Genomic DNA, 16,041 nt, shown 5'->3' on the forward strand with positions numbered 1-16,041 from the left:
GCAGTAGATTCTTGGCCCCGCTTTGACTGCTAAGACAAGTTTGCTAGTCCCTATAGGAATCAAAACCATGTTCTTTTATTCCTATAAACATCTTTAAACAAATTCGAGAAAAAAATTTAAATGGTCCTGACAATTATCTCCAAAAACAACGAGGTCCTCAACAAAAAAAATATCATTTTCGGCTCCTAATTTTTATTTTTATGAGACTAATTAGCCCATATGTCAATATTTTTTATTTGTATTAACGAAATAAGCCTACATAGTATGTTAAACTGTTGATTCATCCATTAAAACCAACTAGGATTAACAAATTTTGTTTTTGTTGGGAGTCTCGTCATCTTTTAAGAATAATTATCAATGCCGTTTAGTTTTTATTATATTTTTTAAATACATTAGCTAAATTTACCGTATAAAACTAAGAAATATTAGTATTTTTTAAATTGTTTTTACTTATAAAAATTAAATAGAAGATATATTATTGATTAACGTGTCACATAAATATATTTTAAGGAGAGATCATTGACAGAAAAACTAACTAATCTTACAAAATTAAATATCTAGCTTCCTGGCTTTATTTTTCCATCGGGAATTTTATATGTAAAAAGTTCAATTATGTTTACTTTTATAAGCCATGCATGCTTATTCCTCTTTAAGGTGAATATTCATTCTTGGAAATGGATCCTCTCAATTTTTTTTAACAATTGAAGGAGTAAAGTGGGATCTCTTACCACTAATTTTTTGAGTGGGACCAATAATAAATATGAGAGAGAGAACAATGAAAGGTTAGAGATCACACTTTACAAAAGAAAAAAAAAATGATACACCCCTTTCACATCATCAAGGGGAATATACGATGGGTATACGGTAACCAAACAGTTATACGTTCTAACGTTGTTATCAAATAGCGCATAATTGATTACTCTCCTTTTTTCTTTTTTTTTTTTAACAAGTGACTTTAATTGAAAATCAAAGCCAGCCCTGATGCAACATGAACATGACAATTATTGTTAAGATTCTTGGGAGATAAACAGCCCCAAAGCAATTACTGGTTATAAGTGGCTAAAAGAGAGTGAGTTCATTAAGTGTCATTTGCATCCTTGGGAGAGAAACAGCCCAAAATAACTGAAAAATATTTGTTCCCAGAATAATAAACTAACAACAATTTTACTGAGCTAACCCCTTGGGTCTATAGTTAGCAGAATTGATGTTACCAATATGTACAAAAAATAAGTAGAAATGTTAATCAGTGAATCTTCTGATTCCTCTCCAACGCAACACAGATACGTCTCAGACAAGTCCCAGCACTCAAGGGCAATGCAGAAACTGCAAATATTCATATAACAGAAATCAGAAAGTAAGAAACTTGATTCTTGTAGCTATCTACCAACTAAGTGCTTGTTTGAGTACCATTAAGTTGTTGAAAAAATATATATATATTTTTTTTAATGACAAGATCTTTTTGTTTTCATTTTTTAACGTATTTGATAAATTTTTAATAGTAATAAAAGTATTAGAAAAACAAAGGATTTTTTTTTTAAAATGCTACAATTACATTTTTTTTAAAAAAATCTATTTTACTTAAGTTAAAAATATAAATACTTATTCGGATGCCATTAAGTTGATAGAAAAAAAATTTCAATGAAAAATATCTTTTTTTAAGGTGTTTAGCAAATTTCTGATAATAAAAGTAAAAGTCCTAGATAAAAAAAATATTTTTTAAAAAGTTACAATTTACATCTTTTTAAAAAAAAAAAAAACCATTTTTCCGAAAAAAAATAATGATGCTTTCACATAATAAATAAACAAAAAATACTTTTATATTGTTAAACTCAAACATAGTTGATAGATAAAAAGATCTTTTTGCATCAAATATCCAAATATAAAATTATTTTTACTTTTCTAAAAAATCTTTTAAAAAAAAAATAACTCAAAAAATATCTTTTCTTTATAAGCTCACCTAAACAAGCCCTAAATATAATTGATAAATAAAAAGATCTTTTTACATGAAATATCCAAACATAAAATTATTTTTACTTATGTAAAAGATTTTTTAAAAAAAGATCACTCGAAAAAATATCTTTTCTTAAAAACTCACCCAAATAAATCCTAACCTCGTAACAAAATCAGCATACCAGATTTTAGGACACCAAACAAACTATTCAATGCAATTATGGTTATCTAGCCAACATACAACCATAGATCCATAATGCATTCAATATCTAGAATGATATCAAGTCTACGCAACAAGCTCAAAGAAGCATAATGAGCAAAATAGATTGTAGTCACTTTTTCACTGAAGAACTAAGAATGTAAAACAGCACATGAATCCCTTGCAACACAAACCTGATATAAGATCATCAACATATTCAGCATCTATCTTTCCATGAGCCATTGCACCAACCTGCATAACAGAAGCTCACAAGTTAGTTAATGCCCCCAACAGAATCACATAATTGTCTTTATTTTGGTGGACAGGACACTGAGATGAGTCTGTGACTGAGACATAGACACAAAGTTGTATTTCGTTGTGGAGACATGGAAATAGATACTAAAATTTGTGTACCTCAAAAAGTGAGGACACTGGAGACACAACTTGCAGACACATATTACCTCTTGCTCCTCCCAGACCACCACCACCGCCAACTGCCAGATTGCTACCATCAGTAACCCTTTTGGCAAGATCCAATGGCTGAACACTTTTCCGGCAGTGGCCCAGCTAGGAGCAATCATGTCCACTTAATATATTTTTCCTTGTCCTCCCCTATCGCAAAACTAGTTAGCACTAAAGTTTGTGTCCATGTCCCTGTCTCTGTCTGTCGCTTTCATTTTGTTACCTAACACTGCCATAGGAAAATGTATACGAAAGCATTAAGCATACCACAAACACAAGGTTCTCATCATGATTGGCAGCGGCGACATAGTCATTAATTTGAACAGCCTTAGGGGAATTGACGGAAAGCCCTAAACAATAGAAAAGCTACATATAAGAATTTTTATAATATTGATGAAAATATCAGCGGTTTAGATGAAGAAACTCACCAATCTTACGAGAGTTAACAGGTAAGTGTTTAGTTACAGGATTTTCAATTAGGCGCAAAAGTTTTCCACGATTACCCTTTGATTTGATGCTGAACTTTTGCAGTAGCTCAGCTATAATTACAATTAAAGATTCAAGAAAATAAGAACAAATTAGGTACATGAATTTGATGATGAACCATGATAACAAATGAGGAACGGAATAACAGATTTATTGGATATAAGAAGCTCACCCATCATGTTGCAAAAGCTTCCCAGAGTCTTTGGTATCTGGGTGTTTGCTTCAACTCGGATAAGTATTCCTTCATCAGTTTTAATGAATACACCATGTACCCTACCGGCCATGCAAAGCCTACTACCCATAATTTGAAGAAGGGCCTAAACATAATGTTTATAAAAGAAAGTTAAAAACAGAAAGAAAAGAAAAAAAAAATAAAACAATGGCTTCTTGATAAAAGGGAAGAAAAAAGACAATAAAACACCCTATTAGATTAGATTAAATTCAAATCAAAATGAATGCAGTAAAAAAAGGTAAATATTCATAGAACAAAGGAACAATATTTATATCCAGCCAGGACAGAGGAATATGAACAGATCAACAACCAAAGCAAGGTTCTAGAGTTAGTCAATCACCCAACAGAGAGACAAAAGAGGGAGAATGGGGGTGGTCCTACTAACCTCATGCACAATATCAGGCCTATAATCATAAGGGTTCTTGTTTTTCCTTCGCAGGAAATTGGCATGCTCGTCTGGATTCAAAATCTGGTACCTCTGGAAGAGTTCACAAAATAAAAATGAACTTAAATATAGCATGCAAATTACAAAGTATTAGTTTCATTCATATCACTACTAATCTGAAAAAGAAAACAGAACTGGAATTGAACTTGATAAGAAAAATGGAAGTAAATTAAACTAACAGAAGAGAGGCACGGAAATCTTTTCATTACAAGCCCAAATCAACTTTCAACTTTTTACATATTATAAAAATATATAAAAAGAATACCTTCCCAACATAAGCAGCAACCAGGGAGGCATTTTGAAGAACGAAATAGATTCCACCTTTTGATCCCCGGTAGCAAGGTGCTACAGGAATTCCTGCAAGCCCCATCATTGTAGTACCATCTTCTTTGGGCCCCATTGATTCATCACACTCCTGAAGCTTTGTCTATAAGAAAGAAAATCATACTTAAACTATTTATTATACCTTAGGATGTAAAAGCATAAATCAAGGCATACGACATACTATAGCAAGACAGAAAATAGCAGATGCAAATGTAATTTGTAAAATTCTCACAAATTTAAAATATCCCATTTAAGGGAAAACCACCATTTTGGCACCCGAAAGAAAGAAAAACACTTGTGACCCCTGAAAGATCATAAAAGTTTGACAAACTTCACAAATTATGATCTCTTCACCATTGACATCAGCGGGCATGTTATGTATTGACATGGCACTATGCACATTATCCCTAATTAGCCCTAAATCATATTTGGTAAAGTTTGTGAAACTTTTATGATCTTTTAAGAGCCATGAATGTCTTCTTTCTCTTGAGAGCTAGTTTGCCGGAACCAGAATCTCCTGAGTGCTAAAATGGTAGTTTATCCTATATTTAATGAAACTTTTCAAGGAAAGAAAAGACACATTCCCCGAATAGAAAATAACTTCAGCCTTCACCTATGATAGGCTAGCCTGACCCACCCAGTCGATAAGTCAGGTATTTGGGATGGGTGGCAGCCAACTCTAGTCAGTGTTGATAGAGTAGAACACTGGGCCAGTTGTTTTAGGACAGCCACAGGCCTATATATCCTAAATGTTTAAAATTCTTCCTTTTGAATATGATTTATATTGGTACAGGTTAGCATCCAATATTCAAATTGAGTCCAAGCAACAATAATACAATGTTACAATAACACATTATACATCAAAATATATTAACTTAAACACAAATTGAATTAGATATCAAATACAAATGTAAATGTCCAGAGCACAAAGGATGGAATTGTGAGGGAGAAAATAACCTTTTTAATAAGACCCCCCTTGAGAGAAGGGTCTTCAAGGATCTTGTTACCATGATTCTCTTGCTCTTCCTCCTCCCAACATTGGGTTTCAGTTTGTTTTTTATCCCTCTTATGCTTCAGCTTACTGTTTGCACAAGGAGTGAACATCGCTACAATGAATCAAAAACATCCACCAATTAAGAAGAAGAGCTTATTTTTCATGCTCAAGAAGAAGAAGAGCTTATCTCCAACATCACACAATGCACATGCTTATTTTTCATTGAAAGAAGAAGAGCTTGTTACGATAGCTCAAGATTTAAATCAATAAATTAAAGAGAAAACACATTGACTTCTACAATTTGCCCGAAATATAATCAAGGTTATGTCCAAGTATCAACATGACAATACTTGTATTTTCTTGGATGAAAATATTTTGCATGCTAAACATCCAATTTGGATAGAACCTAGACACTGAGCAACAAGTCATGAGACAAGATGGCAGCAGGAAAGGCACCAACATGCAACCGTACCTAAAATAAAAGGTCTCAAGAAAGAGACATAACATAGAAAAAAGCCAAATTATGCTTACCTCCCTTGAGGCTTACTGGTATTACACTTAATTACCTCTAATGTTTAACCTACTTACCAAAACCCTCCTATAAATATTTTCAAAATGTCTAAATGACCTTTTTTCCTTCCTATCCATCGTGCCCTCAAAATTAGAAGACACAAATTTAGAACCAATTTTGATTCAACGCCACACTTCACCATCAACGCACAGTAAGATGTCAAAAATATTTTAAAAGAAAACATAGAAAAAAAGGCTATCCAAAAAGCATGCCATCCTGGAGCCAGTCCAGATTCTTCAACATCATCCACTTATTCCCAATTGTACACAAACATGTCTACTGAACATGAAAACCCAGGACACCAGCATTTAACCACAATATCCAGCTAAATCTGAATCCTTCAATAGAAAAGCTTCGTATTCGCAATCCAGGCACAGGCTATTAAAAGCAACTCTATTTCACAATATTTAGACTCACCAGATAGTTACAAATAAAGTCGGCTACGGGGAAACAGTGGCCAGCGAGAGAGAAACACGGAAGCTGATTTATAAAGTATTTCGATTTTCGATTATGATTTTTATTAATTTAAAATTTATCTTTCCTTATTATTGTCTAGAGTTAGGGGTGGCAAAAGCCGGTCCGTCCCAACCCACCCTACCAATTAAAAGCAAGATTCTGAAAACCAAACCGGTCATCGAATCGTTTTAGTCACTGGTTTACTGGTCCAACCGGTCTAACCGTGGTTCAACCGAAAAAACCGTTCCTTAATAAAATAATAAATAAATTATAAATAAACATCCTAAGGTATCTTTCAAATTTAAAACCCTATATAACATATCACCAACTAAATGTAATTAATCATCAAAATACTCAAATACTTACAGCAAATATATTGGCAATTAACATAATTATACTTTCATTAAAAATAGTTGAATTGAATTGCAGTGCACAAGTTAAAGACAGAGAATATTGCCTTAATGTAGCTAAGTCAAAAAGTAAAACAAAACAGGCCCTTTTAATTCTTACGCTTGTAGGCTTCAATATAATCATTACCATACAAAGAAACTTTCTTGAAGGGATTTATGGCAACCAAAATAGGCCCTGCTTTTGTCTGAATTTTACAAGATATGATTAACAAGGTTAAATTAAAAGAATATTTTCAGTTGTCTCAGTGAGTCCAGCTAGATAGAACAAACATCACTGTGTACTGTGGTAATTCTAGATCATATCTTACTTTTCTATCAGGCAGTGAAACAACATACTCAGTTCCAGAAGATGTTATTATCTTCACCAGCTCCCAATTCCTATTTGAAAGTTGAAGCCAATACTGAACCTTTGAAACAATGAACTTCAGAAGTAAGGGAAAGAAATAGAAAATACTAAGCTATCCATGTCTTACTAATAATAGAATAGAAAAACTCAATCTCTTAGAACTCAATAATTACATCAGTTATCCAACTAAATAATTGCATCACAGTTATCATAACCTGATTTCAAAGCCTAGAAGCAAAGTGAAATTAAAAACATGAGACATACAATAAATCAAAAGATCACCAATTGCAAATTTTTTAACAAGAACAGAAGTTAAGAACAATAAAATTAATAAATTATTCACGAAATTAAAATAGTAACAGCATTCAGCAACAAACATTTAGCATTCAGCACAAACAGCATTCAGCAACAAGACCATATCTGAACTCAACAATCAGCATTCAGCAACAAACATTACAAAATATTAACCAATAATCACACTAAACCTCCAACTAGCAACCAGCAACACAATGACAAAATAGCAATAAACATTAGTACATAAACATTCCAAAACAGTGATGACTCTAAACCTGCACCCAGCAACCAATAATTACAAAGCAGCAACATTATAAAACATTACACAAAAATTTGAACAAAAATTCCAGAAATTAAAAAGAACAAGAAGAACCAAGCATTCAGAAATTAAACAGAGCCATCACTCATCAGTAAACAGAACAAAATTAAAAGGAAGGAGCCGATCGAAGCAAAATTAAACAGACCCATCAGTAACCAGAAGCAAAATTAAACAGAGCCATCACTCATCACTCATCAGTAACCACTAACCATGGCAATGGCAAAATTAAAAGGAAGGAGCGAATGCGAAGCAAAATTAAACAGACTAACAGAGCCATCGGTGACCAGAAGCAAAATTAAACAGATCCATCACTAACCTTCGACGGAGACAGGATGGAAACCGACGAGACGACGACAATAGGCAAGGCGACAGCAAGCGGCGACCCAACGGCGAGCTGCTCCAAGCCACGAACAGAGAAGACAGGAAGATGGGGATGACGAACCAAGCTACCTGGGTTCCGAACAGCGAGAAGAAGAAGTGGAGGCGCCGAGAACCTGGGGACGGCGGCGGCAAGGATCCTAGGGCTAGGGTTCTCTTTGATTTCTTCAGAAGGGGCTAATGGGGGTGCACGATGCACGAATGATTCTTGATTCGGGAAGGTGGCCGACGTGGTCGTGTGGAATAGAGCTGCCATCGGCGGGAAGTGACTGCACGATGGAGGCAAGAGGTGAGACCGGCGACGGTGGCTTCGATTTTCGAAGCTCAAACGGCGGTGGCTGGACGAACGTTGCGCCGTTGCCTTCGAAGCTCGAAGTTGGGACGGTGGCGGTGGCTGGACGGACATGCGCCAGCGGCTTCGATGAGGTTGAGAGAATCTGGACTCTGGACTGCTGCTTCGCGTTGTGGAGGCTGGAGACTAGAAGGAAGGGGGTTAGGGAACTTAGGGTTGCCATCCTGCACAGCGAAACGCAGCGTTTTTGGTAAGATTAAAAAACCGGTCGGGTCACGGTTCGGTACCGACCGGTTCCCGGCCGGTTCAACGATCCAACGACGGTTTTTAAATTTGCCGGTTTTGCCTTCTATCCGAACCGTAATTGATAGCGGTTCGCGGTTCGACCGTCCGGTTCGAACCGGTTTTCAGAACCTTGATATATATATTGTGTGTGTACTCTATAATTATTTTGGGAATGGGCACTAGTGTCCTTAGCCGTCTTAGTGTGTACTAAGATTGCAATAATAGATTCTGATAAGGCTTTCTGATATGTTTTTTTTATTATATCTTTTTATTCAGATAATATTAATTTTAATATTTGAATCTATTGTAGTAATAGAGTAAATATATTTTCCTTTAGTTTATTGGAATATAATAATATCTGGTATAGCATGCGTCATGCTGCCAAAACACTTATATCGCTACCAGAATAGATGATGATTCAGCTGTATTTTGTTATGCAGTTAGTCCATACTTTAAAAAGGTTCCTGTAAAGTCGATACTGATTAATGAACAAAAGAAGTTGGTAGAAATGAGAAGTAGAATGGTAATTGAGGTTCAATATTTATCATGGATTAAGAAAAAAGCCTCCTCTTTAAGAACACAAAATCTAACGTTTGGTTCTTTTCCTGGTCATAGTTCTAACTTCTAAATTATTCATGATTACTGCATTTGATGGACGACACATGTTTTTGTTCTTTTGGGCTTACACTCAACCAGTTCCTGATAAAAGAGTTACTACTAAGCCCTGATGCAATAAATCAATATTAAGGCCCAAAGATATTTAAGGTTTGGATTCATAACAAGGCCAAAATCTGAATAGGTCGTTTCGGAGAAGAAGTACTTCAGACACAAAAAAATGAAAAGAAACGCTTCACAAAGAATTCTCTTCTAGCCATCATGGCATTGTCCAAAAAAAAAGAAAAGAATTCTCTTATATTAGAACGTTTTTGTGTGGATCTCGTAATTATTGAAAAACACTCTAATGCCTCGCTGATTACTACAATGGCTATATGTGTATCAATGTTTAGATTGTCACCAAAAGGGTGGCAAATGGGCCAAAATTTACCGAGCCAATCTTTGTAATTGTCAAAAAGGATGAGTAGGTTAAAAATTTAATACTAAATTTATAATATTTGTCTAACTCGTATGCTTATCTGTGAGTTTTGATGGAACGGGCAGATTTTTATGTGGGTTAGATATTTTTTTTGTCCAGTCTATTTTTCATTAATCTGTGAGTTTTGCCCATCGATTCGCTTCTGTCGTTATGGTGTTGTACTTCGCCAAACTAGGATTTTTGAAAAATCCAAATCTAGCTCCCACCGTACCAGATTTGCCTGACCTGCTCCCTTTTGGCAACCCCTCCACCCTCTTGCCCGTTAGGGTCAACCCCGGTCTCCTTCCATGCTTGATTTCGCCATTCAATAGACGTGGCTCTATCCAATTAGCTAGCAAATTATCAAACTGAGCCACCTCCAACTCTACTTGAATTTCTTTTGAGTCTATTTGCAAAGATGCACATGAGAGCCTCTGTTCCCAGGTTTCTCTGCGTCGAACTGCAGACTTAACTCTTGCTTATACTAAGCAACGTCCTCCACCTGTTTCACCTCTAGTAACAGAGCCATGGGGTTGAGAGCAGCTCCAGGTTAAAAACATTTCAATATAAGTCCTCTTTGAATCGTCTCCATGTCTAAAATGGTGTGTATTCTTCCACCACTCCATCCATGCGAGATCCTCTCCCTCCAAAGCAAGAGTGACAAAGTCCATTCTTCTGCCAGAGCCACCTGGGTGATACGAAAATACCTTTCCATCTCACCAGCCAGCCATTTACATCATCTCCCGAGAAGATGGAATGTCAAGCTTCCTGGTAGGCTCAAATCTCCTTTATTCTGTTTCACCTTCATTATTGCCGCCACCTCTGCCTTCTGAACCTTCTCCATCTCCCTTGTTTCTCCCTTCAGCCACGTTTCTTCCCTGGTCATGGTGTTGTTGTGAAAGCATTTTCCTCACCTGTCTTAGTAGGTTGGTGGATAAGAGTTCAAATGATCGGTTTTGAGTTTCCAATGAACGATTCTGGCCTCCCTCATCTCCTCCATTTGCTTCTCCAAAACTTCCAACCTCGACTTCATGGCAGCTCGCGTGGAAACCATGCATAGAACACCTAAGATCGGTGCTCTGATACCAGTTGTTACACTGGTATTTATTTTAATAGAAATACAGAAATACAATAGAATAGTAAAAGATAATAGAAGAATTTCGAGAGTTCTCTTCTCTCCTAGCCTAGACCTTTCCAAATCTTTTCCTACCTCTCACCTAATCAGCTCCTTCTTTTATTGCATTCCCTAAATTAATTATCATAATTAGCATTCAACTCATATGATTACACATTTCTCCTGCCTTATTATTCCTCTCTTTTCTTTATTGCTTCTTCTAGATTAATGATAAGGTAAAGGGATTATTTTCTTTCCTTTTTAAGCTGCCTTTGCTACTGACTCAGTATTTTCTCTCTCTCTCTCTCTCTCTCTCTCTCTCCCCAGGGTATGTAACACTTTGTTGCTGCACTTTTTTCCTCCTCTTTCTATTGATTTTGCAGTACTCTATATATTTTTTAGAAGGTAAAATAAGAAGGAAAAGATGAATAAGAAGCAGAAGAAGATGAAGAGGAGAAAGAGGAAGAGTTTTGAATTATGCAGAATTTATCAGTACAAATCCACCGAAAATTTTTAAACAATACACCTAAATATCTTAGTTTTACCGCGAAATTTACTGCAACTACACAAAAATATTTTCTCTAATGCTGTATTTTTTTTCTTCTTTTTTCCTTATTTCTGTTTTTCTTTTGAATGAATGTATTCATCCTCTTCCAAGTAATTTGCAGCATTATGTGTTTCTTCTTTTTTAAAAGAAGCATTAGAAGACGAGGAGGAGAAGAAGAAGAGTTTCGAATTATGCAGAATTATCAGTACAAATTCATCGAAAATTCTTAAATACACCTAAATATCTTAGTTTTACCCTGAAATTGCTGTAACTACACAAATTGAGAAAATTTTATGGCAAAATTTTGGATCAGGCAACGTTATTAATATAGCAAAATTTCTACGATAACGATAACAATAACGATAACGACGATACATATAAGACGACGACTGCTATAACAATGATGATCATGATGATGAAGATGGGACGAGAAGGAGAAAAATGAATATGAATAAAAAGTCCAATGAAAAAAAGGAGGAGGAGGAGGAGGAAGAGGTGTAAGAAGAAGAAGATGACTATAACAAAAGAGAAAAAAAAAAGAGAAGAAGAAGAAGATGACGAAGTGTAAAGAGAAGAAGAAGAAGGAGGAGGAGGAGAAGAACTTGGCAGGTCGCGTGAATGTAAATGACTTGTATGTGTAAATAACTTGTATATGAAGAATAATTGATTTAGAAAATGCATGAACATACTGTTATTGAAGCTGTAGAATCTTATCCAGAAGCTTCTATTTTTGGGTTGGCTTTTGATTGGGTGTAAGTTTTGAACCAACTCCTATCTAATTGATGAAAATTTTAACTAACCATTATATTGGCTCATGACTTGCTCCTATCCCCTTACTGAATCCACGAGGAAGAAAATCTTGGAGTTATCGTTCTAAAACTAGGTTGCAGAAGACTGATATGGTGAGACTCATAACTAATCTTGGTTACGGGGCTTAGTTTCTGCTCAAGCAGATAGCAATGTTCCATCTTTATTTAAAATAGCAACACCTCAACTTTCCCTTCTCCTCCTTTTCTTGTGTACATGATAAAACAACAAAACCTTATCCCACTAGGTGGAGCCGGTTTCTTGTGTACATAAATATAATGAAAAATATAAAGACTGAATTAACGTCTTACATAAGAGTATAAGACCACCATCCAAACTAACAGCAAACTATTAGACATAATGAAGCATTTCAAAATTCAAAGCTTTGCTGGTCCCTTGGGGTGTGTATGACTATGTAATTGTAGGCATCCAGGGTCAGAAAATCATCCAGTGTTGGAGCAGTGCACTGCCTTTTGAAGATCTTGCAAGCCTCCTTATACATTCCCTTCTTGAATTATCTTTTCCCACCTCACTTTCAATCCTAGCCATCTCTTCCTCAACCACTCGGCTGAAGAGCTCCTTGCTCACTCTTACTCCGAGTCCCCATCCAACTCCACTCCATACTTGATCCACTGCCAGTTCTGCACCCTGCTAATCTCAGCAGTGGCAGCATCTTCCATGAGGTTGTAAAGAGGAACTGAACCAGATCCAGTGAGCCATGCCGCCACATACTGAATACCGACACGTGTATTCAAGCGGAGACCATCCATTGTACGTACACCTCTAGGTATTTGCAAGAGGTCTTCTTCAGTTATGCTTGCAGCATCATCGCGCTTCGCGTCCTTGATCTGATTAGGAGCATTGCCCATGTTGTTGTTAAAAACCCCACGCAGGCTGGTATCAGACCGGGGTGTGCTGCCCATGTTCCGTCGTGCCCTGCCTTTACTTCTCTTAGTTTGTCCTTCCTTACCAGTTCCAGTGCTGCCTCATTAGCAGCTGGATCATCTCTAATTGGAATTTGAGCTGCCTGGTAAAGAATAAACTTAAGAAACATTTTCAACAAAAAACACCTTCATGTATGGCTTGCCTCAATTTGGTTTAAACAGTTCCAGCTAAATTTTCAATCTAGCCTTGTGATTTTATCCTTAATGTTCAATTTGATACTAGTCAGTTAGCATCTAAATTATATAGTCCATATACCCTTCACTTAAAAGTTAGAACTACCACTAGAAATTAAGAATGCTGCATAGTAGTAACTCTGGTCAGCTTCAAAATTTCATGTGAACTTAACATGTTATACTTTGATTTCAATGCCATCATCTTATTTTCCTGTCCAAGCAATGAAAACATGTTTGTTAAAGCCATATGCAAGTTTGACATTGGAGAACTTATTCTTGTAGTGAACCAAATTCAGAGAATGGATATTGTCATTTCTATTTTTATTCCTTCATTTTTTCTACAAATTCATGCAACATGCAAACATACAATGCAAAAGTATGTATGGAGTGACATTATAGAAAAAGAGTGACATTACCATTTCTCCCAATTATCACATATACATACCATGCCTCCCATAGCATGCATGCCACGCCTATGACACGTCCGGATGAGAAGGTCAGAGTAGCTCTTCATGAAGTGCTGAGTCATGCCAACAAGAACCCTGTCCGGGAGCAGCGATCGGGTGAGCTTGGAAGGTCTTGACATAACTGAAAATGTAATCCCAACGGCCACAGTTGAGACCAACGGAGTGGTCCCTCAGCTCATACAGAATTTCGTTCATTTGAAACACAGCAGGAAGTGTTTCAATCAGAACAGTGGCCCGTATGCTTCCCCTTTCTATGCCTGCCATCTTCTCTGCCCTCTCAACACATTATTCCATATCTTAGCTTCCCTGTCAATCACAAATTACTTGTTTGATTGTATTCTATATAAACTCCTAAACATAAAATCTCTAGCTTTCAGCTAGAGCTAGCTTTGTTCTTTACCTTGAGTGCTCCATTTTGGAAGATAGAAGAAAGGGCCAAAGCCTGCACCCTGAGTCTGGCGGAACGGTGCATGATTGTGGTAGAAGTAGAGGCCGAAATCAACAAGGCAACCGGTTGCTGGTTCACCATCAATGAAAATATGGGCCTCGGGTAGGTGCCAACCTCTTGGTCTGACAAAAAGCTTAGCTGTCTGATCGTTGAGCTTGTAAACCTTGTTCCTGGCTTTGTCGTTGAAGGTTATAGTCCCAGCCACTGCATCCTTCAAGTTCACTTGACCCCTCATAAGATTCTCCCAGCTTGGTGAGAGTGCATCTTCAAAATCAGCCTACAAATCGAAATTTTAACAAACAGCAACTTTTCATTGTTTTGGTTCCAAATCTGAAATGTTATTTGAACATCACCCCAACATAACACAATCTCTTATGAGAAAGTCTAGGGACGAGCACATTTATTAAAATTTAATCATTATTTAATAAAAAAAAAAATAATTTTATATTATTATATAAATTTTCACACTATTAAAAATACTAATAATGATTAATTGATAATTACAAATCACAAAAGTTGTTAGTTTCTATCACTTCACATCTCTTATAAGATAGGAATATCTCCTCTTAATCATTATCCTGGCCCATCTTCATAACTCCTAAAATATCTAAAAATCAAGTGTACTGGTAAAAAAAAAATTCTTTTTTGTAAGAGCATGCGTGGAGTGACGATTATACAATTTACGTATAGTATAGTGTTTTTTTTTTTTTTTTAAAGGAAGTACTAAATAAATGTTTGATATATTGATTTTGGATCAAACTCCTCAAAGGGAGAGAATTAATAAAATAATAAAGTGAAATATTAATCAGTTTTAAATTAAGATAATAGAGTTTACATGATAAGAATTACAAATTCAATGATGATTATTGATTTATCTCTCATTTTATCATTTAATTTTTCTTCACTAATTCATTCATTTTAGATATACAATATTGTTGACTTATCCATTATCTTTCAATGAATAGAATATAGACTCTACTGAAATCCAATCCAATAGTAAATAATGAATGAGTCGACACATTTTATTCCATGTAAAATGGATACCCCATCGTAAAACACTGCAAATGCGCATAAAGATGTTGGTAATTAGTACTAACCATAAAGACTTTAGCTCCAGAGTTGAGAGCATTGATAACCATCTTCCTCTCCACAGGTCCTGTGATCTCTACCTTCCTATCAGCCACAGCCGGTGGAACCGGTGCACACACCCACTCCCCTTCCCTTATGTACCTCGTCGCCGGATCGAACCCCGGCAGAGCCCCTTCATTGTACCTCCTCTTTGCCTCTTTTCTGCACTCCAGAGCATACCTTATATGGCTCCTGAACTCACGTTGCAACTCAGCAACAAACTTCAGAGCATCCTTTGTGAGGATTTTTGCAAACTCCTCATCATATCTTCCCCGAATGTCCACTCCTTCTGGAACATCATAGGACGGATCAATCTTTTTCACTCCTTGTTTGGGATATCCATAGGTTCCAGTATCCATCCCTTTCCTTTTTTTGTTTTATTAACCTTTGTTTCCCCTTCTACGTGCCTATAGTAATAGTATTGGTTCTTGTATGAAAATATGGAATGTGTCTTGAGGGGAAGGGCTAGTTAGAATTTATAGAGCCAATAGAGAAACGGGAGCAAGTTGGATAGGTAATGTTACGAAAACAATCAGAGTCATCATACAAACCGATACAAATAGGAAATGAATTATCTCAAATTCTACAAGACAAATGTCACCCACATCATCAATGGCGTAACCTATCACACTTCTCAATGAGGGCACAAAATTCAACAACACCACACTCTTATCCCCAAGGTTCTGAAAACCAAACCGGTCATCGAACCGTTCTATTGACTGGTTCACTGGTTTATTGGTTCAACCGATTCAACCGTGGTTCAACCGAAATAACCGTTTTATAATAAAATAATAAATAAAATATAAATAAGTACATCAAGATTAACAAAAATCAACTATATTTAACTAAGATTAACAAAATTTTCAAACATAATTTTAACAAGATAAATTAACAGAG

General features: G+C 36.0%; 1 protein-coding gene and 1 pseudogene across 7 annotated transcripts; both read right to left on the minus strand.

The window, feature by feature from the left end:
* Positions 1 to 1,049: 1,049 nt before the first annotated feature.
* Positions 1,050 to 7,966, minus strand: LOC130976212 (uncharacterized). 7 transcript variants are annotated; one of them, XR_009084634.1, is made up of 10 exons: positions 7,805 to 7,966; positions 6,838 to 6,936; positions 5,056 to 5,179; positions 4,040 to 4,201; positions 3,715 to 3,807; positions 3,270 to 3,414; positions 3,040 to 3,150; positions 2,611 to 2,840; positions 2,344 to 2,401; positions 1,050 to 1,323 (listed from the first exon to the last, which is right to left on the minus strand). XR_009084634.1 is itself a non-coding variant. In XM_057901003.1 (10 exons), the coding sequence occupies exons 2-10, from the start codon at positions 6,861 to 6,863 to the stop codon at positions 1,244 to 1,246; spliced, it is 882 nt and encodes a 293-aa protein (XP_057756986.1). In that variant the 5' UTR covers positions 6,864 to 6,936; positions 7,805 to 7,966; the 3' UTR covers positions 1,050 to 1,243. The 7 variants fall into 7 exon arrangements, 5 of the variants coding, with proteins under 5 accessions (XP_057756986.1, XP_057756988.1, XP_057756989.1 ...); XR_009084633.1 differs by having other exon boundaries at positions 2,564 to 2,840; XM_057901003.1 differs by lacking the exon at positions 2,611 to 2,840 and adding an exon at positions 2,879 to 2,961.
* Positions 7,967 to 12,353: 4,387 nt separating this feature from the next.
* Positions 12,354 to 15,693, minus strand: LOC130975379 (malate synthase, glyoxysomal-like; annotated as a pseudogene).
* Between the last annotated feature and the right edge of the window lie 348 nt (positions 15,694 to 16,041).

This window comes from Arachis stenosperma, chromosome 4 (genome assembly GCF_014773155.1).
Source record: "Arachis stenosperma cultivar V10309 chromosome 4, arast.V10309.gnm1.PFL2, whole genome shotgun sequence".
In the NCBI taxonomy this organism is placed as follows: Eukaryota; Viridiplantae; Streptophyta; class Magnoliopsida; order Fabales; family Fabaceae; genus Arachis; species Arachis stenosperma.

Excerpts from the sequence above, each read along its gene's own strand:
- LOC130976212 (XM_057901003.1), bottom strand. The coding sequence starts at position 6,863 with ATGTTGTTTCACTGCCTGATAGAAAA. Across the intron at positions 4,202-5,055 it reads AGGGGGGTCTTATTAAAAAG|ACAAAGCTTCAGGAGTGTGA; the intron begins GTTATTTTCTCC and ends TCTTTCTTATAG. Across the intron at positions 3,151-3,269 it reads AAGCTTTTGCAACATGATGG|CTGAGCTACTGCAAAAGTTC; the intron begins GTGAGCTTCTTA and ends TTGTAATTATAG.